General features: G+C 39.3%; 1 protein-coding gene and 1 long non-coding RNA gene across 6 annotated transcripts in view; one reads left to right on the forward strand and one right to left on the reverse strand.

Moving 5' to 3' along the window:
• MUSK (muscle associated receptor tyrosine kinase) overlaps positions 1 to 16,024 on the forward strand; it is a 108,388-nt gene extending 92,364 nt beyond the window's left edge. For 3 of the 4 annotated variants that reach the window (XM_021074440.1, XM_021074443.1, XM_021074447.1), the window contains 4 exons: positions 4,195 to 4,396; positions 5,177 to 5,368; positions 6,487 to 6,635; positions 8,103 to 16,023. In XM_021074440.1, coding sequence (XP_020930099.1) covers positions 4,195 to 4,396; positions 5,177 to 5,368; positions 6,487 to 6,635; positions 8,103 to 8,785 — 1,226 coding nt within the window. In that variant the 3' untranslated portion in view covers positions 8,786 to 16,023. Of the gene's footprint in view, positions 1 to 4,194; positions 4,397 to 5,176; positions 5,369 to 6,486; positions 6,636 to 8,102 lie in introns of all 4 variants that reach the window. The other variant, XM_021074436.1, reaches the window with a different exon arrangement.
• LOC110256901 overlaps positions 1 to 27,817 on the reverse strand; it is a 206,996-nt gene that overhangs the window by 160,159 nt on the left and 19,020 nt on the right. For both annotated transcript variants that reach the window (XR_002338980.1, XR_002338981.1), the window contains exon 2: positions 4,193 to 4,357. This is a non-coding gene — a long non-coding RNA (uncharacterized LOC110256901). The remainder of the gene's footprint in view (positions 1 to 4,192; positions 4,358 to 27,817) is intronic.

Raw genomic sequence — 27,817 nt, forward strand, 5'->3', positions numbered from 1 at the left:
TATTCTGTCTCTGTGGAATTCTATTTGCCTTCTCTTATTCCCCCCAACTCCCTTTCCCCACAGCCACATGCATGCATACACTTTCCACTGGTTATCGCCTACTCACCCTTTATATTTAAAGTTACTCTAGAAAACATACCCAGGATGCCTATACCTGGGTTTGGGCTACCCCTGGATTCTCACAAGCATCCTTGTTCTCACCACTTTTGTGACACTCCTTATATTTTATTGTAATCATCTGCTTGCTAATTATTTACCATTTGAACAATTTAATATAGAGACTCTTTCATATCTACCACAGTCTCCTTGACACCTAACAAGCAATATTCATGTAATAAATACATTTATGTATGGATGGATGAGTGAATAAGACTCCCTTGGTGTTCAGAGGAAAAGGATAAAGAGATGAAGTTGATGACAGAAGAATAAGTAAAAAGGAAAGAAATAGGAGATCCAAATTGATCTTTTGAATCCAAAGAGATCACTGATGTTGCTCTAGGGAAGATGAGAATAGATCAGAAACAATAAACAAGGAATGACAAAATAAAATTATCCCCAAAGGAAGAAACAACTAAAGCCATGAAGCAAAATTCTTGCTGAATCTATACTAATTTTTGCATCTTGAGAATAAATCTTGCTAAATCAGCATGAATTTTTTTTTACTATGCCATTAAATTCCAATTTCAGTTTTGTTTTTTTTTTTTTTTTTTTTTTTTTTTGCTTTTTAGGGTCACACCTGCAGCATATGGAGGTTCCCAGGCTAGGGGTCTAATTGGAGCTATAGTTGCTGGCCTATGCCAGAGCCACAGCAATGCAGGACCTGAGCTGGGTCTTCCACCTACACCACAGTTCATGGCAACGCTGGATCCTTAACCCAATGCGTGGGGCCAGGGATTGATCGAACCTGCATCCTCATGGATGCTAGTCAGATTCATTAACCGATGTGCCACAAAGGGGAACTCCCACCTTCTGATATTATTGATAAAAAAATACCCTTGTATTTACTAATGAGATTACACTGCCAATGTCACAAACTTCATTACCATCCCTTACATGTTAAATACGTATGACTTGCTCTGGTGAAATCCAGATGCAAAAATAGTCACCTCTCCCTATCTCTTAATGACCATGTTAATGATTTATTATCAGCAGGGAGTTTAGCTCTCCAATTTAAGGCCCCCTCCCTACTCATCTTGGGCTAATCTTTTTAAATCTTTGAATGACTCAGTCCAAAGAAAGTCAAAGCAGCTTTCAAACAATCACAGAGGAACTGCAAAGTCTGCTAAGTCCACCGTTTCTATGATGCTTGATTAGAAATGCGTCACTGGTCCTGCACAGATATTTGACTGCTGTGCTGATGTTCTCCTTTCAGGTGACAGCTTGAGTCACAGCAGGGATCAAATTGGTTCTCCAAAGGGTTCAAAACCACTTTCTTAGCCACTGGTGCGCAGCCACTGGTGCTCTAATCACTGTGCCCATGTCTAGACCAAGTCATACAAGGGCACCCCTTAAAATCTCTACTTTTACAAGAGTCCTGTTTCAAATGGCTTTAGGCATCTACTGCAATAAGTTTTCTGGTGACTGTGAAGTGTTATATAAATAGATTTCCTTCTATTAAATCATTATTCTTTTACTATACTGTAGTCAATTGCTAATATTTTGTTTAGGATCTTTTAAATCTATGTTCTATAATCTATGTATGCACTTTTCTTTTGTGCTAACATTGTCAAGTTGTGATATTAGTATTACAATAACTTCCTAAATAATCTGAAAGATTTTTTTCTTACTGGAACATTATAAAACTGTGGAAATCTTATTTCTTCCAAGACTTAGAGAATATAACCATAATTCTGTGATGACTTAAGTTTCCTGGTTATGGCTATATTCAGATTTTCTAATTCTTCAGATTTGGTAATTAATATGTTCCCATCATTTTCCTTAGTTTTTTTTTTAAATATTAGTCGATAATTATATACCATTTCATTTTTATTAACCCTTGAATCTATTGTTAAAAGTACTTTATCATTCCTAATTTTGTATGTTTGTGCCTTTCTTTTCCTTTTAAAATTAAAATGTCATTGATTTGACTACTTTTAAATATTCTAAGACCAACTATTGACCTATTTTTTAATTCTCTCATTTGTGTTATGTGTATTCTAACTTACTAATTTTTGCTTGTACATGGCTGTTACTTTATCACCTGTTTTCTTTTGTTTTCTGTAGTTTTTGTTTCTTTTCCAAAGTTTTGATTTAAATGCTTAGTTCATTTACTTTCATTCTTTTTATCTAATGGAAGGAGATAATGCTATCACTGAGCACCTCCTTGGCCAAATTTCACATGCACTGTTAGGAAGTTATTTTGTAATCTGTAATGATGGCTATTTTCTACTCTTCTATTGAAAAGTTATTAAATTTTTTTCAATGTCCCATTGGATTTTATTTAATATACTATTAACTGCACTTTGATCAAAGAATAGACCTGCATAATTTCTTCTTTTGAAATTCACTGAGATTCTCCCTTTGTGGCCTGACATAAAAGGTTGTGTCTGTCACCATCCCACAAATAACTGAAAATAAATTTTATTCTCTTTTCAGGGTATAAAGTTCATTCTTCACTATTAAGATAGTCTCGTTGATTGTATTATTAAAATATTCTCTATCCATGTTTTTAGTCTTTACTCAATCAAAAGGATTTAAAATATAATTAAGAATATTGTATTAATAGATATACAATGGACTTTGCACCCTATGAACAGAATGATATGAATGTGGCATTATTTGGTTTCCAGCAGTGACATAAAATTTACCTTATTTATGTATTGCATTGACCATTTATTTATTTATTTATTTATTTATTTATTTATTTATTTATTGTCTTTTTGCCTTTTCTAGGGCCGCTCACGCGGCATGTGGAGGTTCCCAGGCTAGGGGTCTAATAGGAGCTACAGTTGCCGGCCTACACCAGAGCTACAGCAATGCCAGATCCGAGCCGCGTCTGCAACCTACACCACAGCTCATAGCAATGCCGGATCCTTAACCCACTGAGCAAGGCCAGGAATCGAACCCGCAACCTCATGGTTCCTAGTCAGATTCATTAACCACTGCGCCACGACGGGAACTCCGCATTGACCTTTTAAATAGGAGTTTGACAGAATTTCAACTGTTAGATGAGTAAAAACTCTCATTTGTGTCCTAATATTTCCATTTTAATCTTCCATTTTGTTTTTTTGTTTTGGAGTTTTTTTTTTTCTTTTTTTTGTCTTTTCACCTTTTCTAGGGCCGCTCCCACGGCATATGGAGGTTGCCAGGCTGGGGGTCAAATCAGAGCTGTAGCTGCTGGCCTACACTAGAGCCACAGCAACGCTGGATCCGAGCCACGTCTGTGACCTACACCACAGCTCACGGCAACGCCGGATCCTTAACCCACTGAGCAAGGCCAGGGATCGAACCTGCAACCTCATGGTTCCTGGTTGGATTCGTTAACCACTGCGCCACGACGGGAACTCCCCCATTTTGTTTTTAAGCCAACAAATATGTATACAAGCTCAGATTTAAACAATCCTGACTTCAAGCAGAACTTCATAAAAATATTTAACAAAAATTTCCATGCTTGTTGTCAGGTCATAAACAATATGAAGAGTATAAAGGACACTAGCCCAGGATCTTCATTTGTCTTGGAAAAAAAAAATATTTCCTTTCTCTGAGTCTCATCTTTAAAATTCTGTGATTCTGGAGTTCCCGTCATGGCGCAGTGGTTAATGAATCCGATTAGGAACCATGAGGTCGTGGGTTCGATCCCTGCCCTTGCTCAGTGGGTTAACAATCCAGCATTGCTGTGATCTGTGGTGTAGGTTGCTGATGCGGCTCGGATCCTGCGTTGCTGTGGCTCTGGCGTAGGTCATTGGCTACAGCTCTGATTGGACCCCTAGCCTGGGAACTTCCATATGCCGCAGGAGTGGCCCAAGAAATGGCAAAAAGACAAAAAAAAAAAAAAAATTCTGTGATTCTGCAGCTGGGTTTCCTTACAACTAGACCTTATTGGACTGGACTTTATAGATATATAAATAGGGAGAACCTGACACATTAAAAACTTAGTCTTAAAATTAAATTTAGTTTAGTGATTGCTTAAATACAAAAATTGCTTCTAAAAAGTTTAAGAACGAATAATAAAAATAAAGTGTTGTTTACTTACAGCATTCCCACCAATGACATCCTCAAAGCCGAGTGTGGACATTCCAAATGTGCCTTCCTCCTCTTCTTCCTCCTTCTCTGTCTCACCTACATACTCCATGACTGTAATCATCTCTATCATGTCCAGCTTTGCAATATTTGTGCTTCTTACCATAATCACCCTCTACTGCTGCCGACGACGAAAACAATGGAAAAATACAAAAAGGTGAGATAATAGTTTAAGTTAATCACAGGTAGTAACCTTTTAAAAACCTTTATATATTTAGCACTGACATTGGAGAAGGGAGGAGGACTATATAGAATACTGCCCATTTCTTTCTGACATCCATTGCCTTGCTTTAAAATTAAGCACCCTGACCATGACCTTTAAAAATGTCAATGAGGAATTCCTGTCATGGCTCAGTGGAAATGAATCTGACTAGTATCCATGAGGACACAGGTTGGGTCCCTGACCTTTCACGGTGGGTTAAGGATCCAGTGTTGCCCTGAGTTGGGGGTGTAGGTTGCAGACATGGCTTGGGTCTAGCATTGCCGTGGCTGTGGCGTAGGCCAACAGCTACAGCTCTGATTCGACCCCTAGCCGGGGGACCACCATATGCCAGGTGTGTGGCCCTAAAATGACCAAAAAAAATTTTTTTAAATAAAAATGTCAATGATTTTGGTATAGGATCACATGTCCTAAGGCTAGTTTTTCATGGCTGATAGACTCTAAACCACAATTTGGAAGATTATAGCTGTTCTTGCTCCCTATAAGCCCTCTCCAGCCCCACTGCCATATTGGCTAGTGACAAAATTCCTGGGGAAAAGAAAAGTGTCTTTAGGACTCCAACCAAACAAAATGCATCATTGCTCTTGATCTTCGGTCAAGTTAGTAGAGTGTGCCTTGTTTCCTCCTAAACACCATGTCTCTTCAGAACCTAAGTCTGAGTTCAAAGATCTCACCTGATCCTCAGCTCATCATTGATCTTATTTGTCTTCACTGCAGAGAGTCAGCGGCAGTAACCCTCACTACTCTTCCTTCTGAGCTTTTGCTGGATAGACTTCATCCCAATCCCATGTACCAGAGGATGCCACTCCTTCTGAATCCCAAATTACTCAGCCTGGAGTATCCCAGGAATAACATTGAATATGTGAGAGATATCGGAGAGGGAGCATTTGGAAGGGTCTTTCAAGCCAGGTAAAGTTGCCCGCACAAAAAACTTATCCACTGAAATACGTTGTGTCTGAAAAGTTACCAGGCTGTAACCTTGATGTCTGATATGAATAATAGTTATCAAATTAGTTAATTATTCACATCATTAACTTTATTTGTATTGAGTACTGTACTTTGAATCTCAATAATTTACCCTCTCTGCTGGAAAATAGAGTTAAGTACATGGAGAGCATCCTTATCCAGTGTTCAAATGAAAAGCAATTAGCAAACTTTAATTAGATTTCCTTTTCAGTGGAGAATTTTGTCACACATTTTGAAGTCATCATTTCTTGCATTAGTTTTAGTAAATATTTCTCAAATCTCTTCCATGTTCAGTTGCTATAATTTCCACTTCATTTAAAATTTTCTTTGAACTAGTGTTTCAGTTTAAGAACTCAGGACCTGACGTGTGGATATTAAATAGATGTCCATGAAACGGCAAGACAGAAAAGGGAAAAAATAAATGCAAAGATTTGAGAAAACAATGAGCTCAAGAAAAGAGTATGTATTAGGGCCCGTGCTAGACCAACTAATGGCTTTGTGTAAATTGGAGTAAAGTACCCTCTCTGCATGGACGTAGTTCCATAGACACAGAGCTGAGCCACAGAATGTGAACTTGTCACACGTGGCAATTGTCACTTTGGCCTGGTGCTCTTGAGTGGAACCCAGCCTTACCTCTACTCATACTGGCCCCAGTATGGAGGTGACGTGATTAAAGAAAATCTCACACAAATACTTACTGGGGACCGAAAATATGCAAGGCACCATTTTAGGCCCTTTAGGGATATAAGGATGAATACATGGTCTGGAGACGAAGGGGTTAGGATGGTAATGCTAATACTTTGGATTTCCTATAATTGATAAACAGTGCATTTTTCAAACTTTATGTTGAAAATAGCCCCAGCGATTTTTTTTTTCTTTTTATTAGTTAAGAGTCAAGGAGTTTTATGTGTGAGCTGCCATTGGCTTCTTTCTTTGGTTCTATGGCTAGCCTATGGGAAAAGCCAGGAAGAGGGAGATGTGTATAAATGTGGGTAGTTATAATATGACTACGTGTGATTCTCCCGATTTTTGATTTCTGGCTAAATAAATGTATCTTTCAGGGCCCCAGGCTTACTTCCCTATGAACCTTTCACAATGGTGGCAGTGAAGATGCTCAAAGAAGAAGCCTCAGCTGACATGCAAGCAGACTTTCAGAGGGAGGCAGCTCTCATGGCAGAATTTGATAATCCTAACATTGTGAAACTCTTAGGTATGAAAACATAAATGAGGAAATGTATTGCATCTGAAAACAGAGGCTTGCCAAGTTTTTTTTTCCTTCATAATGCATTTATATTTTTTCCTTTCATTCCTTGATCAGAGAGATGTCTCTGTTCCTCTCCATAGAATATTTTCTGTATCAGGAAGTAGAACATTTCACTGCATCACCGAAGTCCAAAAAAAAACTGAAGTTTTTAAAAATTTCTCAGAGAACTATTTTGTCATTTATTTTTTATTCTTATTTTCATGTTTGTTTGTTTGTCTTTAGGGCTGCACCCATGGCACATGAAGTTCCCAGTCTAGGGGTCGAATCAAGAGCTACAGCCACCAGCCCACACCACAGCCACAGCAACACAGGATCCAAGCCTCATCTGCAACCTACATCACAGCTCACGGCAATGCCAGATCTCTGGCCCACTGAGCGCAGCCAGGAATCAAACCCGCATCCTCATGTATACTAGTTGAGTTCGTTAACCGCTGAGCCACAATGGGAACTCCCTTTTCATTTATTTTTTTAATTTACATACTACATATAAATATACTGATTGCCAAAGTCCCTGGAATTAAAAACTAACTGCCAAATAAACAAGCCAAGATAACAGTATTCTCGTTTCTCTTCCTTTTTGAACAGAGTTCTAATTTTTGCCTGAAAAAAATACTTACTATTTTTATGCTGATGTGAAATAGGGACCCTCTGATATTTCAAATTGTCCAGTTTCCCTCTCAAATACAGCAAGACTTTAAAATTAACGGTGTCTTCCTGGTATTAAATCTAAGACTCTATTTATATTCATTTTTTTTTCTTTCTGGAATGAACATGATAAATTCACCTATTTGTTTTACGGCAGTAACCTGAATACTTCATCTAAGATCTTGGATTGTTTTTGTTCTCTTTTCCAAATTTCATACAACAGTGTCTTTGTTATCGTTCTTCAGAAAGCAAGAAGGAACACAGAGCAATGGAATTACATACTCAAAGCAAACATCCATTCATAAATTCATTACCCAGTATTTACAGAGTACTTGCTCCCCAGACCCGGGGTAGGTGTGTGGAACTGAGAGAAGACTTAAAGACATGATCATACTTTTAAAGTGCTAAAATATCGGACAGAAGCCTCAAATAATGGATGATTGTTAACAGGCTGGTAGATAAAATGAAGGATTAAGCATTAAAGGATGATGGAAGGGAAAATCTAATCCTGCAAGGGTCAGAAGCTGAGGTACCCTAGGAGGAGTGGTAAATCACGCTGAATCTTAAAAGATAAATAGGAGATGTTTACACAAAGCAAGGGAGGGTCACAGGATTTGACTAGGATGCTGTCAACAGAAATTCAGGGCCCAACGTTTTCCGATCTGGTCATTTGCTTTTGCAGTTTTTTTTTTTTTTTTTTTTTTTTTTCCCTCCAACATGTCACTTTAGAAACCTAACCTCTAACAAGGGACATGATTTTGGTTCCAGGTGTGTGTGCCGTGGGGAAGCCGATGTGCCTGCTCTTTGAATACATGGCCTTCGGTGACCTCAACGAGTTCCTCCGCAGCATGTCCCCGCACACGGGGCGCAGTCTCAGCCCCGGTGACCTGCCTTCCCAGGCCCAGGCCTCCAGCCCCGGCCCCCCACCCCTCTCCTGCGCCGAGCAGCTGTGCATCGCCAGGCAGGTGGCAGCGGGCATGGCCTACCTCTCGGAGCGCAAGTTCGTCCACCGGGACTTAGCCACCAGGAACTGCCTGGTGGGAGAGAACATGGTGGTGAAGATCGCCGACTTCGGCCTCTCTAGAAACATCTACTCAGCCGACTACTACAAAGCTAACGAAAACGATGCCATCCCCATCCGCTGGATGCCCCCGGAGTCCATCTTCTACAACCGCTACACCACCGAGTCCGACGTGTGGGCCTACGGTGTGGTCCTGTGGGAGATCTTCTCCTACGGCCTGCAGCCCTACTACGGGATGGCCCACGAGGAGGTCATCTACTACGTGCGGGATGGCAACACCCTCTCCTGCCCGGACAACTGCCCCCTGGAACTCTACAATCTGATGCGCCTGTGTTGGAGCCAGCTGCCAGCCGACAGACCCAGTTTCACCAGCATCCACCGAATCCTGGCACGCATGTGTGAGCGGGCCGAGGGAGGCCTGAGCGTCTGAGGTCCCAGCCATGCGAAGAGGACCCTCCAGCCTCCTCTCAGACTCTGGGAGCCAGAGGCGCCCAACGCCAGAGGCCCCCAAGGGGGCCCAGAGAGGAAAGAATAGTAGAGGCACGGGTACCTCCTGTTTCTCAGAAAAGACAAAGACTGCGCAGAACTCATGGGTGGATTGAAAACGGGTGACCGGAAAGGCGGCGAGGAAAAGTGTCAGGTAACCGGAAGGAAGTAACTCCTCTTCCTCTTGGGGAAACGTTTGTATTACATATTGTACGGGAAAGAACGTCATCCTGTTTGGTTCCAGAATTTGCTGGCAGCAGAGTCAGACTCTGCTGTATTCATTTTTAGTATGAAATGCAGTTGAGAGCTTCATTTTTGAATAGACTTAATTCCTGTCCGTGAGGAAAGGAGTGTATCTTCCTGTAAGAAATTTAGCTCAAGCACAGAAAACTGAAAAGAAGGAAAACCCATTTATTGTCTCCCCACCCAAAGACGGGTGTGGATTTTTATTGAATTTCTTTCTTGCGTTTAATGCACAATTTGTTTGTATTCCACAGAGTTGTGGTTTACTTTACTGATAGGAGGTTTCCAAGGAATAAAATGATAAACCAGCACAGCAATATTCTTATTGTGATTTTTAGTTCCCTTTTTTGGTCTTTGTTCTTTTTAAGAAGTTTTTCCTTTGTGTGCACTTGTCATGAATTTAATCTGCTTATTCTATTCCTACAGTTTTTTTTTTTCCTTAAAAAAAATCTTTTGTGGCTAATTAATTGCCTTTATTGTTTAATTTTTTATTTTATTTTTTTGTTTTTCCAAGGCTGCACCCATGGCATGTGGAAGCTCCCAGGCCAGGGGTCTTATCAGAGCTGCAGCTGCCCGCCGTAACCACAGCCACAACAATACCAGATCTGAGTTGCATCTGTGATCTCCACAGCAGCTCATGGCAATGCCGAATCCTTAACACACTGAGTGGGGCCAGGGAATCAAACCCAAATCCTCATGGATACTAGTCAGGTTCATTACCAGAGAGCCACCATGGAAACTCCTTAAATTACCTTTTTCATTGAAAATTTTGTTGATACCTTCTTCTTTGCCCTAATCTTTATTTCTTCCTCTTTCCAGGACTTTATGTTCTTTTTTAGTTATTTAGCTATTTTTTCCCTTTTATTCCATCCATACAACAAATACTCTGGCAGAAATGATAACTTTCTAAATTAACATTATGGACTGATATGCATATATCTTTTGCAAAGTATTACCATTTTCTTTAGTACTTGCTTTTGAAGCCACACATTTCAAAGTTGTCATTAATTTTATTACCACAGTCTAAGGCAATAAATTTCTTAAACCATAGATTATAGTATGAGATTTCACCAGATGCTCTTGAGGCTCTGAGTTATATCAAACCTGATGTTTTTGTGCATTCTGACGGTTTTTCATCTTCTAGAAACCAATTCCATAGGCAGCAGAATTAATATAGGGTTGTTTACCAATTTTCTGTGTGACTATTAACCTACCCTGTCACAGCTTATGATTCTTAAAAAGAAAAACAACCCTCTGGAACTCAGATTCTTGGTCCACAAGATTTCTCAGTGAAGACCATGTGATATATCTTTATCTGAAGCCAACATGGATAATATGAGTTTGTTCCTGATATAGATAGTATGAGCGCAAATTCTCCTGAGAAGCAAATAAACAGGGAAGAGACCATAGCAGTCTGCTCTATACCAGCTTACTTTCATTCAAACACATTGGCAGTGAGGGCAGTAGAGCAATGGTCTGAATTCTTGATCTTCAACTGTCTGCTGGAAGGCTCTACCTGAAATCTCCAGATGCACCTGCATGCAACGACTTCGTCATCTTTGCTGGAAAACTTGCCACTTCTTGGTCATAGTCACTCCAAGCAACCAAGCAGAAACAGTTTTTCTCCTTCTCCTTCATCCATGAAAACTCTATCAGTTTTACTTTCAAAAACCCTCCTGTGCCCACCATCTCCCCTTCTATCCATCTGCCCATTACTCAAACTCTATCGCTGCCTATTATATCATCTTTCTCCCAGTCAGGACAGTGCAGATTCCATGGGCTATGACAATGCTTGCTTCCTCACAATTCTGATTTACAAATAAGGAAACCAGAGTTAGGACTGGGATCTCAAGAGTGGCATTAGGTTAAAATCATGATGTAAGTCCAAAATCAAGATGTTCACCAAAGGACTAGATAAGGAATAAGGTTGCAGTGTGAGTCAAAGACAGAAGGCCAAGAGGCCAGCAACACAGAACATTTGGAGAGGACCACCAGCCAGTCTGAAACTTTCCTGTAGATGTTCATGGCATGACTTCTGTGTTGTATCTGCTCTGCAGACTTCACAGACATCTTCAGGTTTCCTCAGCTAACAGTTTCATTATAAAAGAAAGACATGGAAGTCAGGCCCATCAAAAAGGCTACTCCATAGAAAAGCAGGGCCAGGGCAGTTAGAGTCACTTGACCTGCCATGGGGCTATTGTGGCAGAGATCATGCCACCCCCCAGAACCAGGTTTCCATAACCCCATTCTACTGTCTTCCACTTGGAGCTCTGCTCTCCTTCTGCTCTTACTTTCCTCTGCCTTCCTCCTGACTTCTCCAGCCTCATGGATTCTCTGTCTGCATGTCCTTTAGGCTCTGGTATTCACGATCGCAAAGCAACACAATCATGGAGATATAGGTAAAGACGGTGAATGAATAAGTGAGCAAGCAAGTAACTATTATAGAAATAATCCAGTTTATTAAATATGTAAAGGCACTGAAACCTAAAATCTCACCTAGAAATCCCATGACAGTAAGTAATATCATTAGCTAGCATTTAATGAATGCTTGCCATGTTTATTCTAAGACCTCTAAATACAGATTTTTTAATTGCAGTGAATGTATTAACTTAAAACACACCACATCCCTGTGACATCAGCACTATCATCATGCCCATCTTTTAGGTGAGGAAACGGCAAAGAGAGATTGTACAACTGGTCCAAGCACACAGAGCAGCAGAGTCCAGGCTATGACCAAAGGAGGCTAAACCCTCAGTCACCATACTGAGGGGCTTCAGATGATTATAGAGCAAACAACTGAATTGCAATGACTCTATGGAGGTGATTTCTAATTTGCATGTAGTTTCAAAACATACACCATATCCCTTATACTACTACTCATAACATTAACTAATAGCAAAAAAAGTATTTTTTGGCATTGTCAACTTGATCAAAAAATCCAATAGGTGTCATGTTAATTTGTTGTTGTTAACTCTAAATGCATTTTCAAGTTAGTCAAGATCACCATGTTATTTCTTTAGTGCTCATCCCAAGGTTCTGTATCTCAGGGACATGGGCCCATTATCTACCAGTATTGTTCTCCTTTTTTAAATATAGATTTTCCTTTCCCATTGTAAAATCATTACATAAGTTCAAAACAGAAGATCAGGAGAGAGACGGGGCCTTTGTTACCAAGTGTTAAACAGGCATCAGTGAGGCACCAACACGTGATCATGACAAGGGTTCCAGGGATTGCACATGGCACTAAAAACACACATTGCCTGGTAACATGATGGAGCAGAAAAAGAGCACTCTTTCCACTTTGCAGGATATTACAAAAGCCCTATAGCCTGTAACAAATGGGCTATTTATGTAACATAAAAGCCTAATTTAATTTCTGAACAATAGTCTGTTTTATGGACATACCATAATTCAGTTAATTTCTTCTTTTTGAAACATTTGAGTTTTTAAACTGAAAACATTTGAGGGTTTTGTTTTTTTTTTAATTTCACGATTACAGACAATACTGTATTGGTCATCCTTATTTGCATATGGCCATAATTATCTCTTTATGGAAATTCTGAGAAAGGGAATATCCAGGCCAAATGGCACTGACAAAACTAAATGGCATGTGTTGTCTTTTTATCTAGAAATTTGTTCCCTTCTCTGCCTTGTACAAAGAATCTCATAGCCCTAAACATTTGCTGTCCTACATAGAGAATTAATTCTCTATTTTTGAGAAGACTTTTGTTTACTTGGTTATAGGAAAAATGGTGATCTCGTTTTGATTTTATTTTTAAATTACTAGTGAGGTTGAATTATTCTTGTTCCTAGGTCATGGATAGTTTTTATTTTGAGAATCATCTGTAACTCATTTTTCTATTGCATAGTTCACTTTCTAACTAGAAATTTGTAAGTCACTTAATAAATAGTAAACCTTTGTCATACTTTTCACAAAAGAAAATTTATACATATTTTTATTTGAAAATAGCATTTGCTTTATTATTGCAAAGGCAATACTTGTTTATTTTTTTAAAGAAAAAATAATAAGCAATAATACACATATAAAAAGAAAATGAAAAAAACACCAACTAGTGGTAACTAACATTAACTTTTATAAATATTGTTCCAGCCCTTTTCAGGTAGGTAGGTAAGTAAAAAGATAGATGAGAGATAGAGATAGATAATCATTTTAAATGAAAACAAGATCATACTTTTAGATTGTTAAAAGCTTTGTTTTTAATCACTAAATGTATCATAAACATCTTCAACATCAAGAAGTATTCATGTGCAACATAACTTTTGATGATTGAGTAATATCTCATTACATGAACTTATAATTTACCTAACAATTATTCTATTGTTGGACATTTGGTTTATTTCTACTTTTCACTATAAAATACAGTATTTTGATAATACTGTTTCTAATTTGTGAGCAGCTATCTTGAGTGATTTCTTTATATATAACTCCTAGAATTGGAATTTCTAGATCAAAGGGTATATATGCTTTTTAAAGCATTGACAAATTACCCTCCTAAATTATTTTATCAATGTATAAATCTCCCAACTAGATCAGAAGCCCTTTTCTTTCAACCTCACCAATACTGAGCATTAGCATTTTAATAATTGCCAATATAATAGTTCACATTTTTATTTTGTAGCTTTTGCTCACATTTCTTTAAGATAAGGTTGAACATTTTTTTTCGGTGTTTGGAGGACAATTTATTTACTCTGTGATTTACCTCCTTTTGTTATTTTTCTTTGGGGTCTATCTTTTTCTTTTTACTTTATAAAAACTTTATATATTGAGTTAAATTTTGCCATACATGTTTTGACCACTTTATCATGTTAAAAATGTTACTTCTTTTTGTCTTTTACTATCAGATTTTACTAATCAGGAAAGAATGTTGAATTTTCAGTCTATTGAGATGACTGTAGCTTTTTCCTATCTGTTAATATGTAGAAATGTATGAATTGATTTCCTAATGTTGAAATATCTTTATGTTCTGGAAATAAACTCTCTTTGGGTATCACATCAGTATTTTAATTTACTATCAAATCTGTTTCATTAACATTTATTTGCATCAGTATTTATAAACTCGTGAAACTAAAGGTTTATCTTTTCTCTGTTAGATTTTGGTATCGGCATTATGCTATTTTCAAAATCTTAGGAAGTCTCTTTCTCAGTGACCTTGGTTAGCTTTTTTTAAAAAATTGTTACGTATTAATAAAAGCAATACATGCACATGATCTTTTAAACACTCCTAAGAAGGGTAAACATAAAAAATAAAGGTCCCCTCCTTCAAATCATCTCTAATTCCAGCCTAAGAACAAACCACTTTACCCATTTCTGGTTTCAGTTCTGCTGGAAATTACCACTGCAATTCTAATAAATAACTTACATGTCTTTCTGAACTGGTCAGTTAAAAAAGGGGTGTAATATCTCCCTTCATAAAAGATGAACAGGTTAGAGCACTTTTACTTAAATCCCTCTCAATTTCCTGAGTTATGTTAATTATTATCAATTATATTGTTTACCATTATAACTTTTAAAAATACTCTTAAAGGCTACCTATCAGTTCTGGATACAGTTAAAACTCTCACACTTCCTTCTACCACTTTCTCCCTCCTATGTTCTATCACCTGTTTCTATGCTCTACAGCTGCTTCTATGCTGTCAGGATCTATAATATTTGTATTTTGTTCTGCAACAAATTAAGATTTGAGTGTTGACTCTAGGTTGATTCTAAGCATGAAAAAAAATCAATGTCTACAGTAAGTAGGTGGTTTTGTAAATATTTATGAATTTCCACGCAAATAGTTGTATTCAGTTATTTTAATTTGATAATATATTTTAATATCCATTAATTCTTTTTACATCCTCTATTTTACGGCTGAAATGTCATTTAAAATATCACAGAATTTTACATTCTGTTCTTTATTTTTTTCTTCCTCTTTCTTCTGTCTCCTTCTCATGCTTTTTTTTCCGCAAATGTCTGGCAATTGTTGATTTAACATCTATAATTACGAATGAAGAGTGTTTTGATTCCTCTTGGTGTTGGGAGTGTCATACCTTTGCAATTTTGTTAGAATGTTTATGCAGCATGGCCTCTCTTCAGCAGGATGGCTACCTGGGGACTCTGCCTATATGGTTTGTAGGGAGGGCATAGGCAGGCTGAGTTAGAACTCCCCCAACTGCCAAAAGTGCTGAAAATACTCTACTCTGAGGAAATAATACTTTGGTACATTTCACTCCTGGAAAAAGCTGTTACTCCTTCACTCATGCCATCCCCTGTGAGAGTCCAAGATTCTCCCTCTCTTCTATCTGCTTCCCTACCTAGATTCAACGTGCACAGCAAGGGCCCTTCTCAGGCAAACCCTGTCCCCTATGCGCCCCCCCTCCTCGCCCCCATCTATTCAGAGAGCATTTCGTGGGGCTTCAGCTGGTGCGGAAGACTCTCAGTCCACCTGTTCTGTATACAAGCCTCGAGTTGACCACCCTGACTGACAGCCCACAGGCTGTGGTGTGCTCTCTTGCATCTGCCAACTCAGAGCCTGGTGTCTTTATCCACATGAAATCATTTCCCACCTCCCCTGACAGCTGGCTCCTGTGTACAGCAGGCTGTAGTTTACATTTCCTATGCCTTCCATGATTCATAAATAAGACCGTTAGATACCTTCTGCTTTCCAAATAATTGTCAGCACGATGGCACTTAGATTGGTTTCGGCATGTACATAGACTTAGTCTTATTCATATGTATTGAATGTCACATCAATGACATCTTGGGAGGAAAGGAAAGGGTTCAGTCAGTCTACCATTTTGATCAAGAAGCCTCTCTCGAATAGTTGAAGTAGCTTAGGAATTTCTTAATTTTTGTTATTAAAGTATAGTTGATATATAATGTTGTGCCAATTTCTGCCATACAGCAAAGTGACCCAGACATACATATATACACATCCCCTTCCTTATATTATCTTTCATCACAGTGTATCCCAAGAGACTGGATATAGTTCCCTGTGCTATACGGTAGGACCTCATTGCTTATCCATTCGAAATGTAATCATTTGCATCTGTTAATCCCAAACTCAGTCCATCCCACTCCCTCCTCTCTCCTCCTTGGCAACCATAAGTCTGTTCTCCATATCTTTGAGTCTCTTTCTGAACTTAGGAATTTCTTGCTCACTCCTCAGTCTTCTTTGTTGATTCTTTCCTCCCTCTCCTTCTCCTAGCCTCTTAAGTTTGGAACATACCACAGATCAATCCTTGGGCAGTATCTCTTTTCTTAAAGTTTATTTTATTGAAGTATAGTTAATTAACAATGTTGTGTTCATTTCTGCTATAAAGTGATCCAATTATACATACATATACATTCTTTTTTGTATTATTTTCCATATGGTTTATCACAGGATATTGAATTCCCTGTGCTATACAAAGACCTTGTTGTTTATCCATTCTGTATGTAACAATTTACATCTCCTAACCTCAAACTCTCAGTCTATCCTTCCTTCTCACCTTCCCTTTGGCAACCACAAATCTATTCTTTACATCTGTGAGTCTGTTTCTATTTCATAGATTTGTTCATTTGTGTCATATTTTAGGTTCCACATATAAGTGATAACATATGGTGTTTGTCTTTCCCTTTCTGACTTCACTTAGGAAGATAATCTCTAGTTCCATCCATGTTTCTGAAAATGGCATGAATTCATTCTTTTTTATGGCTGAGTAGTATTCCATTGTACATATGTACCATATCTTTATCCATTCCTCTATTGAGGCAGCATCTCTCTTTTATGTATAGTTTCCTTTAGTGATTGCATCTAGCCATCTCATTCATGGCTTTAAATATCACCTATCTGCTAAAATTTTTATCTTTAGCTCTCTCCCCAGTTTCATACTCATACTTCTAACAACATATTATGGATGAGAGTTTCAAACTCTTAAAATAGGCTCTCTGCTCTATTATGAGCTTGATCTACAATCAAAGCTGAAAAGTGCTTCAGAATTTGGTATTTCTTCTCATAATGGAGAGGAGCCTCAGAGCCTCTTTAAAATGAGACTCTCTAGTTGCATCCATGTTGCTGCAAATGGCATTATTTTGTTCTTTTTATGGCTGAGTAGTATTCCATTGTGTAAATATACCACATCTCCCTAATCCAATCATCATACTGACTGAAGTAAGTCAGAAAGAGAAAGACAAATACCATATGACATCACTTATATCTGGAATCTAATATAAGGCACAAATGAACCTTTCTACAGAAAAGAAAATCATGGATTTGGAGAATAGACTTGTGGTTGCCAAGGAGGAGGGAGTGGGATGGATTGGGAGCTTGGGGTTAATAGATGCAGACTATTGCCTATGGAAAGGATTAGCTATGAGATCCTGCTGTGCAGCACTGAGAACTATGTCTAGTCACTTATGATGGAGCATGATAATGTGAGAAAAAAGAATGTATATGTGTCTGTGTAACTGGGTCACATGCTGTACAGTAGAAAAAATAAAACATATTGGAGAAATAAAAATAAAAATTAAAAAATAATAAAATATAAAATGAGAGCACACTTTGTGTCTGGGTGTTGCTGCAGACTTGGTACCTATTCTCAAGAGGGCTGGTTATGACCTTTTCAATAGTGTCCAATACTCTCTCTCATTTTTATCACAACTTCAGGAACTCAACAGCTTTCTGCATAGAGCCATTACCCATTTCTGATTTACATGCACTAAACATGGTCTATGGGTCACTCTAGGAGAATTGGGGAGGGGAAAATTTGATGCTGTGTTCATTTTACCACTTTGACCAAAATCTTCCTTATTGTGGGGAGAATTTTCCCTGTTCTCATAGATTCAAATTTTCATAGCAAATGTATTTCAGGTCCCTATTCCTTTAGTTGTTTTAGGTCAATTTAAGTAGCACACTCATCAACATACAGGCACGCATAAACCTTTACTTTGGTCCTGATCACCATAGAAACAACTGTACCACTCACTCAGTGGCCCTCAGTCCTGTGAGTCATCACATCACCATGATGTAGTTGGAAACTACTTCAGCAGGGAAAGGCCTAAGGGGCTGTTTTTTTTGGTTTTTTTTTTTTTTTTTAGTCATTTCCTGTACATTTCTTATGAACAAAAACATACATGTGTCTAGATACTTGCCTTGCCTTCTAAAAGATGATGTCATCTGAGTGTCCAGCAAAATAAAAGTGGAGAGAAATAATTACAACTTCTCAATCTTTACATGTCTTCCTTACTGGATTCCTCTTAATTAAAAAACTTCAAAGAGATCTAAAAGGGATACTTTTTCTCATGAGCTTCGTCATCATACCTGTAATTACGCAAGTAGCTGTCATTACTCTCCTTCAAACCACAGCCTCTGGAAAGTATATACTACATTTAGAATTGTGCCCCTAAGAAGAGAAGCCACCTGCACTATCTGAAGTGAGGTCAGAAGGATGCTACCCACAAAAAAAAAAACCCAGACTAAGATACACACTATCATTTTCTGGGTGTGCGCTTAACTATTTAGAGCTGTGATTAAAATTAGAAATGTTGGACATGACACTGCTTTCTTTCTTTTTTAGTCCTGTTAGCACCATAGTGGTTTGTTTCATGTTCCTTCTTATTTCAATTGATGCTTTACTCAAGGATGGACAAAACATATGATTTACTGTCAACTCCACTTTTGCTATCTTGGTTTTTAAAATGATTGGGATGTATTATATTTCAGGATCTGAAGAAAGTTCACCGAGCATCATCTAGGCATTCATTTTATCTTCATAGATCACCTCTCAGGAGAGAAGAATAATGTGAGCATCATTCTATCCACATCATTCTGCTCAGGTCACTTTGCTTACGGCAACTGGGGAAAAAAGGGCCACTCTGATAGCAGTCTCTCCTCCAATGTACTCTCAGAAGTGACAGGCAATGAGGGATAAAATAAGTGGAAAAGAGAGAAAAGCCTACAGAGAGGTGATAATGAGAGGGCAAGAGACCACAAGTAAATTTGACTTTTTTTCTTTTCTTTCTTTTTTATTTTTCTTTTTAGGGCCACGCCCACGGCATATGGAAGTTTCCAGGCTAGGCATCAGATCAGAGCTGTAGCCACTGGCCTGTACCACAACCATAAATAGATAGGGATCTGAGCTTCATCTGTGACCTATACCATGGCTCACAGCAACGCCAGATCCCCAGTCCACTGAGCAAAGCCAGGGATTGAACCTGCATCCTCATGGATACTAGTTGTGTACATAACTCTATGAGCCACAACAGGAACTCCCAAATTCAATTTCTAAGAAGGCAAAAAGACCAGGAAATGCCTGAGGAGTCACGATTTTTAAGATGTTTTAATAGAAAGCCTCCATTTTTTTTTTAATTTAATGGCTGCATCCACAGCATATAGAAGTCCCCAGGCCAGGGACTGAATCTTAGCTGCAGCTGTGACCTACACAGCAGCTGTGGCAATGCCAGATCCTTTTAATTCACTGCACCAGAGCCAGGAATCCAACCTGTGCCTCTTCAGCAACCCTAGCCACTGCTGTTAGCTTCTTAATACATTGTGTTGCAGCAGGAACCCCAATAAACCTCTAATTTTTTAGGGAAAACTTCTTTATCTTGTTTTCTATGGCTGGCAAAGCCAGTTTTCAATGATGAGATCAGTTTCGCAAAGCTTTATGAATCACACTTTTTATTTTCACACACAAGACAATTTTGGAAGGAAACATGCCTCACTCATCCAATTTTTTTTTTAAGTGTGGAGAAAATTCAGTTTTTCTTCTGAAAGATCTCTTTTCTTTTTGCAGTAAATGTGAGTGTATCTAGCATTTGCCCAGAACTTATTAGGACTAGGTAAACCATTGTGTCTACAGCAGAATCAACAAGACGCCTCCAAGACACCACAGCTCTAAAGGAAACACCATTAATCCTTTGACATGAATCTTTTACACTTAGATTCTCCACTTAAAAGGTCTGTACTTGAGGGAGTTCCTCTCATGGCTCAGCAGTAATGAACCCAACTAGGATCCATGAGGATGCGGGTTTGATCCCTGGCCTTGCTCAGTGGGTTAAGGATCTGGCATTGCTATGAGCTATGATGTAGGTCATAGATGAGGCTCAGATTCCACATTGCTGGTGGAAGGCTGGCAGCTGCAGCTTTCATTTGACACCTAGCCTGAGAACTTCCACATGCTGCGGGTGCAGCCCTAAAAAAAGACCCCCCCAAAAAATATGCACTTAAGTTTTTTTTCCCCCTGAATATTGCTTTGTATTATTTAGTAGCCTGATGGTTTTTCACTAACAATAAATTTGGAACATTTTTATATTTTAAATATAAACTTTATTTTAATGGATGTATGATAAATCATTATCTACATTTTGCATAAATGACAGCAGATAGGGTCATGAAAGGCATGGACTCAGGTACTGACTCAAATCCTAGCCATTGACAAATCTCTCTATGCCTGAATTTTCCTCATTTATAAAATGAGAATGATAATAAGACCTAATTCATAGGTTGCCAGAATGATTAAAAGGGTTAATATGTGGAAAATGCCAGTAAAGTGCCTGATACTACCAAGAACCTTGCTAATATAATCATGTCTCATTTTTGCTATTAAATAGGAAGCTGCCATGAATCATAGCTAAGTAAATAGCTACCAATAATTATATATAGCTAGGAGTTCCCGACGTGGCTCAATGGTTAATGAATCTGACTAGGAACTATGAGGTTGCCGGTTCGATCCCTGGCCTTGCTCAGTGGATTGAGGATCTGGCATTGCCGTGAGCTGTGGTATAGGTTGCAGATGTGGCTCAGATCCAGCGTTGCTGTGGCTCTGGCATAGGCCAGTGGCTACAACTCTGATTCGACCCCTAGCCTGGGAACCTCCATATGCCGCGGGAGCGGCCCAAAGAAATAGCAAAAAGACCCCCCAAAAAAAAAAATCCCACATATAGCTAAATCATTGCACATATCTTAATAATTAATACAATAATAGAGACTCAATATATATTTTTAGGCATTTCAACATCGGTTGCAAAGTTACCCCCCAGAAATCTTGCAACAATTTTCACAACCCACAGCAATGTATGAAAGTAACCATTTCTTATACCAGCTACCTTAGAATGTCATCCAATTGTAATATGTGTCCACCTTAAAGGATAAAAGAGATATTTCATCTCCTTTCATTAATGTGATTTTTTTGTTATTATTCCTGGAGACATTTTAAATTATGTTCACATATTTTTATCAACGCTTTTTGGTCCTTTTGTGAGTTGTTGAGTACATGTTACTGTTTCTTTCCTGCTGATTGTCCTTTACCTGTTCAGTTTTAGCTTTTTGGAATTCCTATCAGAATACTGGACCTAGAACTTCCCTTTCTATTCGTTATCTTACTCTTGTTGTATTAATTTCCTATCATTTTCCTCCAGAATAAATGGTTCAACCTGATTTTCTAATTCATGACAGCTCTTACCTAAGGATTCAATCAGCCTTTAAGCATTTCCCTTGCATTATTTAATTTTTATTTAATTATTTTTACTTATAATATATTCATGTGCGTCCACCTCCAGAAGTTATAAAAAACTACAGAGCATACTTCTGCTCTAGAAAAACATAGTAGATGTGCTTTTCCCTATTCTGCTCACCAACTATAACTAAAAACCCTGAATATCATATATGACACAAGCATAAAGCTATGAAAGTAGAAAAAAGTAGATGGGCCAGGAAGAAGGAATGACACAGTGGTAAGTTTCCTAGAATTTCCTTTGGCCTCAAATATCTCAGATTTGGAGCTGAAGAACCAGGAAACCCAGAAACACCAATGGACATATACCCATAATGCCCTAAATGAAGTCTGCTCTCTCTAGCCAGGAGAAAGGACAGCCTAGCAAGAAAGAAAACTTTTGAACAATAATGGCTCTACTCCAGCCAAACACCACAGAAAAAAACAGCATTCATTCCCACCCAGGCCAGCAAAGGCTGGACGACCTAGGCCTTCATCCTCCCCCAGCCATGACAAGGTACTACGGGAATGACATCAGATAAGTCTGAGTGGTCAGGAGCTAAGACTTTCATCCTTACTATGTTCTAAATGAGTGTGGAGAAAGCATTGAAGGCCAGTGTATTATAAATGGGGGAGGCAAAGATGTAAAGGGAGGCAGAGCTTCTATATTTCATGTGAACTAGTAGAATGTCAACACCAATCGACTATGATAGGTTATATATGTACCTATAGTGGAATACCTGGAGCAAACACTTACCGAACTATCAATAGAGATATACTTAAATGCCCTACTGAGGAGTTCCCATCATGGCTCAGTGGTAGCAAACCCAGCTAGTATCCACAAGGACATGGGTTCAATCCCTGGTGCCACCCAGTGGGTTAAGGATTCAGCATTGCCAGGAGCTGTGGTATAGTAGGTTATAGACACAGCTGAGATCTGGCATTGCTGTGGCTGTGGCACAGGCCAGCCGCTATAGCTCGGATTGGACCCTTAGCCTAGGAACTTTCATATACCACAAGTACAGCCCTAAAAAGACAAAAAAAAAAAAAACAAAAACTACTACTGGTACATCAGAACAGAATTCTGAAAAATGTTCAAGTAATCCACAGGAAGTGAGGAGAAAGAAAACAGAATGAAAAAAGTGAAAACGAACAGAAAGCAGCAAATTAAATGGCAGACTTAAGCCCTAACATATTAATAATTACATTAAGTGTATTGATTGTGGTTTTTTTTTTCCATGTTTGGATGGGCTTCCTGTTCAAGACGGGAGACAGAACACACATGTTTGCCTCACCACCTGGGGTCTCAGTGGACTCTAGATTTTGATACATTTCTGGGAAACAGAAAGCAGATGGAGCCTTGCTGACGGAAAACAGAACACAGGAAACAAAAGAAGGATGCAGTAGACTGGAAACCATTCTTCTTGGCTGAACTCTTGAAACTGTTTCCCTGGATCTACTAACTAAAGCGTTGTCATCTGGCATTCGAGTCCAATGGATGGTGGTCTTTCTGTTGTCAGCGTCTGGGCCCTATCAGTAAGTATTTTGACCACTCCACCTAGTAATAAATCTTTTCAGTCATTGCTTCCTCCAACCCATCCATTAATTTTTTATTCATTCATTCATTTTTTATTCATTCATTTTATTCATTCATAGTCAAATTGGTCAGATTCCAGTCCCTCTTGTAGGTGCTGGGGAAACATGAGTGAACACAATGGACAAGGTCTTGGGTGTGGTGGTTTCTGTTCTAGTAGAAAACAAACAATACACATGAAAACAAAGATACAAACAAGATCATTTTAAATAGCAATGAGTGCTAGGAAGGCAGAGACATTGCTCAACCTAGTCTATTTCTTCTACCTGCTCACCACAAAGTATCAATGATTACATGGCTACAGCATTCCAGCATCACTCAGGGTAGATGGTACACAGCCTCTACCCTGAGTGATGGGGTCTTCATCACCAATAGCAAGTGACACAACTCTAGACTCCCTTCCTTAGGGCGTGCTTCCTCAGACCACTCCAAGATCACTGTTTTAGGGCAGTTTTCCTAAGAGCCTCGCCTAAGATAAGGACTCCTACGCCAGTGACTTACAGAGGAAGTGCCCTCAGGGGAAAAGTCTTTAAGAAAGGAGGTAAACAGAAACGGCCACAAAGGAGCTGGGCAAAGGAGTGGTTTCAGCTGAAGTGTGACTCAGCTTGATGTCACTGAGCACCCCAGGGCATGAGTTATACCACAGAGGTTGTCCTCCTCAGAGGCAAAGGCAACTAAACCATTATGCCTGTGCTTTGGTCAGCCTTGGGCTAGAAGCTTTCACGGGGCAGGCAGGGGAATGACGGCAATCATTCCCCTGCCTGCCTCCGGTATCACCACTTGACACCCATGCTCCCATCCCTGGATGGCAGTCCTCTAGAGAGAAATGTTACTGTAGCAGCTGGAGGATGGCAAAGAGGATCTGAATGGAACTTTAAAGCCTCTGCTACACCACTATGGTCTTCAATTCTGCCACTCTGGGAATGCGGCTGAAGTTCTTTTCCATGTGCTTCCCAGACAGTCTTCTCTCATGGATCATTATCCAGATTCACCTATTTGTACCCTGCAAAACAATCCTCAAAGTTTCTGACTTGTAGGTAGCACCTTTCCTAGTTACCATTGTTAATATAGTGCATAAATCCTCTCATTGGACTTTTTTTTTTTTTATTGACTCCACTTAAGTTTGGAAGAGGAGAAGGTTTTGAAAAAAATGACACAAAGGAACATATATACAAAACAAATAGACCCACAGACATAGAAAACAAATCTATGGTTACCAAAGGGGGAAAGGGTTGGGGGAGGGATCAAATAGGAGTTTAGGATTAGCAGATACACACTACTACATATAAAATAGATAACCAACAAAGACCTACTGTATAGCAAAGGAAACTCTGCTCAATATTTTTTTAATAACGTAGAAAGGGAAAGAATCTGAAAAAGAATGGATATATACATATGTATAACTGAATCACTTTGCTGAACACCTGAAACTAACACAACATTTTAAATCAGCTACACTTCAATTTAGAAAAAGATTAAACAGTATGCTAAGATCACTATCTCGAATTCAAAGTCTGAGTTTCTTGACTTCTGGGACTTTTGACTTGGAAATAGTCTTCTCGCTGGGTTTATTTTTATGGATCTTGCTAAAGAATCATGACACATTCGCCTTTTGTGTGAAACTCATCTCTTAACACTGCTGGTAGATATGACATGAATCCCGGTAACACAATCAATCTTTCAGGTTGGTCCAGGATCTAAGCCTTCCTTTCTTGTTGAAGCAGCAGCTGAACTTCAAAGGAAAGAAAGACGGCTACAAATTCAACCTTGGCTGGCTACAAAACAAACGAGGTGGTACCTGCGGACCTCACCTTTTCTCTATACAACTCTAACAGCACAAATGTAGTCCACTCGGAGATCTCCTTTCCTACAAGAAAGCTTCCACTGATACCTAGTCATGGGAGATGTGCATTTTCTCAGGACTTTGGAGCCTTCAAGGTGTCACAAATGCAAAGAAACAGGGGAAAAGGAAGAAGGAGCAGGGAGAAAATCATCTATCCTCTTTGCTATTTATAAACCATAGTATGTCCCTGATTTCATCATAGAGATAATCTGGGTTGGAGGCATTTAAGGAAAGACTGAGGATTTTTTCTGTAGCTCTGACAAAAAAGAAAAAGGAAAGAAAAAGAAAAAAAATTCTGGAGGTCTAGGCCTCTACGTGCTCAAAATGCAAAAGGGGAAGTGTCTCAGTTCAAGTTTAGTAAACCATCACTCTTCCTGTTGTCAAGGATTTCACGGTTTTGCTCACAGTTGGGAAAGCTCTCAGAGCAGACTTGACAGTAGTTCACAAGTACCACAAAAGAACTTGCTCAGCAAGGAAAATTCCAAGCTTGGCACTCAACAATGCAATATATCAAACGGCACCAGTGAGGCTCAGTCGATAGGAATAATCCGCAGCACAGACCAGTACCAACCTTAAACCTGGGCAAGAGGCAACTCTTAAACCTCCCAGCATTAAGAGTGGTTTTTCTCCCTCTTGTCCTTCTCTGGCCATGACCCTCCTCATAGGGTAAGGGGTCCAAGTTGTCAAGGAGACATGTCTCCCTAGAGCCTGTTTCCCTCCTTTTAAACCATGTTCCAGAAATCAGGGAACCTAGAATTTCAGCACTGGCACAACCCTTTTTCTCAGTCCCTCTTCCCCAGACTGGACAGTTACAGTGTGCAGACCAAGAGGCAGCTCTTCTGAGAATATTGAACAAAAATTTGTACCCAAAGTCCTTCATGTGCTGGGCAAATCCCAGGGTGGGAAAAGAAAGGCGGAGGATGGTCCAGGGTCCAGCTCTTCCCACACTATCACAGACCAGCAGGAAGCTCCAAAGAGTCCTAGAATTCTTCCCCCCTTTCTCTCCCTCTGTCTCTCTCTCTGTATGTATGTGTAATAGCATTAACATATAATGTTAAAATTAGTATTATTAGTATATTACATATATTCCAATCATCATAGAGTTAGTCCAGGAACTCTCCGCCAAGAGCCCAATGTTCTTAGTTGCTCCAAGCAACCACTCACTCTGGGGTCCTGCTGTCTCACCTGGATACCTGGAGAGTGGGTCTCTACCACCACCGGAAATCAGAGACTCTGGTCCCCTTCTCAGCCTTGGATAATCTCCTCCATTCTCTGGTTGCTTTCTTATACCCAATCTCTCTAATTGTTTTAGGCTTTCCCAAGTGCCAAGAAGGATTGTGTTTAAGCAATTCAAGCTTTAGCCACCACAAAAACATCGGTGGCAAAGGAAAATAAAGGCCTTAAGACTGGAAACAGATTCCAGAGGGAAAAGCCATCACAAATACCTCTAAGTTTTCCAGCAGCAAAAAGAAAATACAAAGCAATGCCTCAACAAACAATCATGTCAGGTATTTGAATTGTTGCATATCTTCCACCACTTTAAATAGTATAAAAATTATTGTATATGTGCCTATATTAGGGGGACAGATTTTAAATAGCAGAAGCACGAGATGAGGAGCCCTACTTAAACAAATAGAAAATGAGTTAATGAATTTCATGGCTGAAGGGCAAAGGAGAGGCATTTGTCATCTGATTGAGTTTGCTTTTCCAAGAGGATACCTTAACACACCCTGTAGGAAAGATAGACTAATGTTCTGGAAGCCAGTGGTTTCCAGGAGGAAACTCAACGCTTTATGCCTGACACTGAAAGTTAGGAGAAATTGTCAGGATAGATTGTGATGGTCTAACCGAGTTCTGCTGACAAGAAAGACACCCCCCACCCATCCCCCCACAACCCCAAATCACTCATCAGGAAGGAAGGAAAGTTTAGGATGACTACGGAGTTCAACACAGGAGTATGAAATTTTGTAGGGGAGGCTGATTCTGTATAGCATAAGGCTGAAGACGGACCAACAAAGATTTGCTGGTCCAAACTCTTACCCAAGTACAGGGACAGGTTTGGACTAGTAGAGACATCATGGTACCAGTGGGCAAAAAGGACAGATCTCCTGCAGCAACTGCAGCAGAAATGATGGCTGCTTCGTGCTTCCACCTCCCTGCCTCCTCTGGGATGTTAAGGCTAAGCTGGTCTTGTAATAGGAAAGAACAAATAGGAAAGATCTATGCTGGGTCTTTTACTTTAACCTTTAGTACTCTGCTGCTTGTGCCTAATCATGCTAGCTCTGAACCTTTTGCAAAACAATGTTGCCTATAGCCTGAAATAGACAGGATAGCTCATTCTCAAGGCTTTCATCTTTAAAGGTACAACACTCTTCCATTTAGATAGATAGAAAAAGCTGCAGAACAGAGAATAATGTTTGTTTTGATGGAGGTTTACAGGAACACTGTGACCTGATCTACGTGGACAGGCGCAACACCAAGAAGTTTGTCACATCCAACCACACTCCCTCCCATTTTAGTATAAAAGACGTCTGAGTTCCAACTCAGCTCAGATGGTTCTTTAGGATACTTATCCGCCATCTTCTCAGTCTGCTGCCTTTCTGAATAAAGTCATTATTCTTTGCCCCAACAATTCAGCTCCCAAAGTACTGTCCTATTGTGCAGTGAGCAGAACAAGTTTGGACTCAGCAACCACCCCTTTTGCCTGGGGTCTTTGGACATTTGAGGGTCTAAAAGGAGGGAACTCCAGAGGAAGAATTTATGTTTGGATTTATAATTGTTAATAGCCAAGACATGGAAACAACCTAAATGATCATCAAAAG

This window comes from Sus scrofa, chromosome 1, assembly GCF_000003025.6.
Source record: "Sus scrofa isolate TJ Tabasco breed Duroc chromosome 1, Sscrofa11.1, whole genome shotgun sequence".
Classification (NCBI taxonomy): domain Eukaryota; kingdom Metazoa; phylum Chordata; class Mammalia; order Artiodactyla; family Suidae; genus Sus; species Sus scrofa.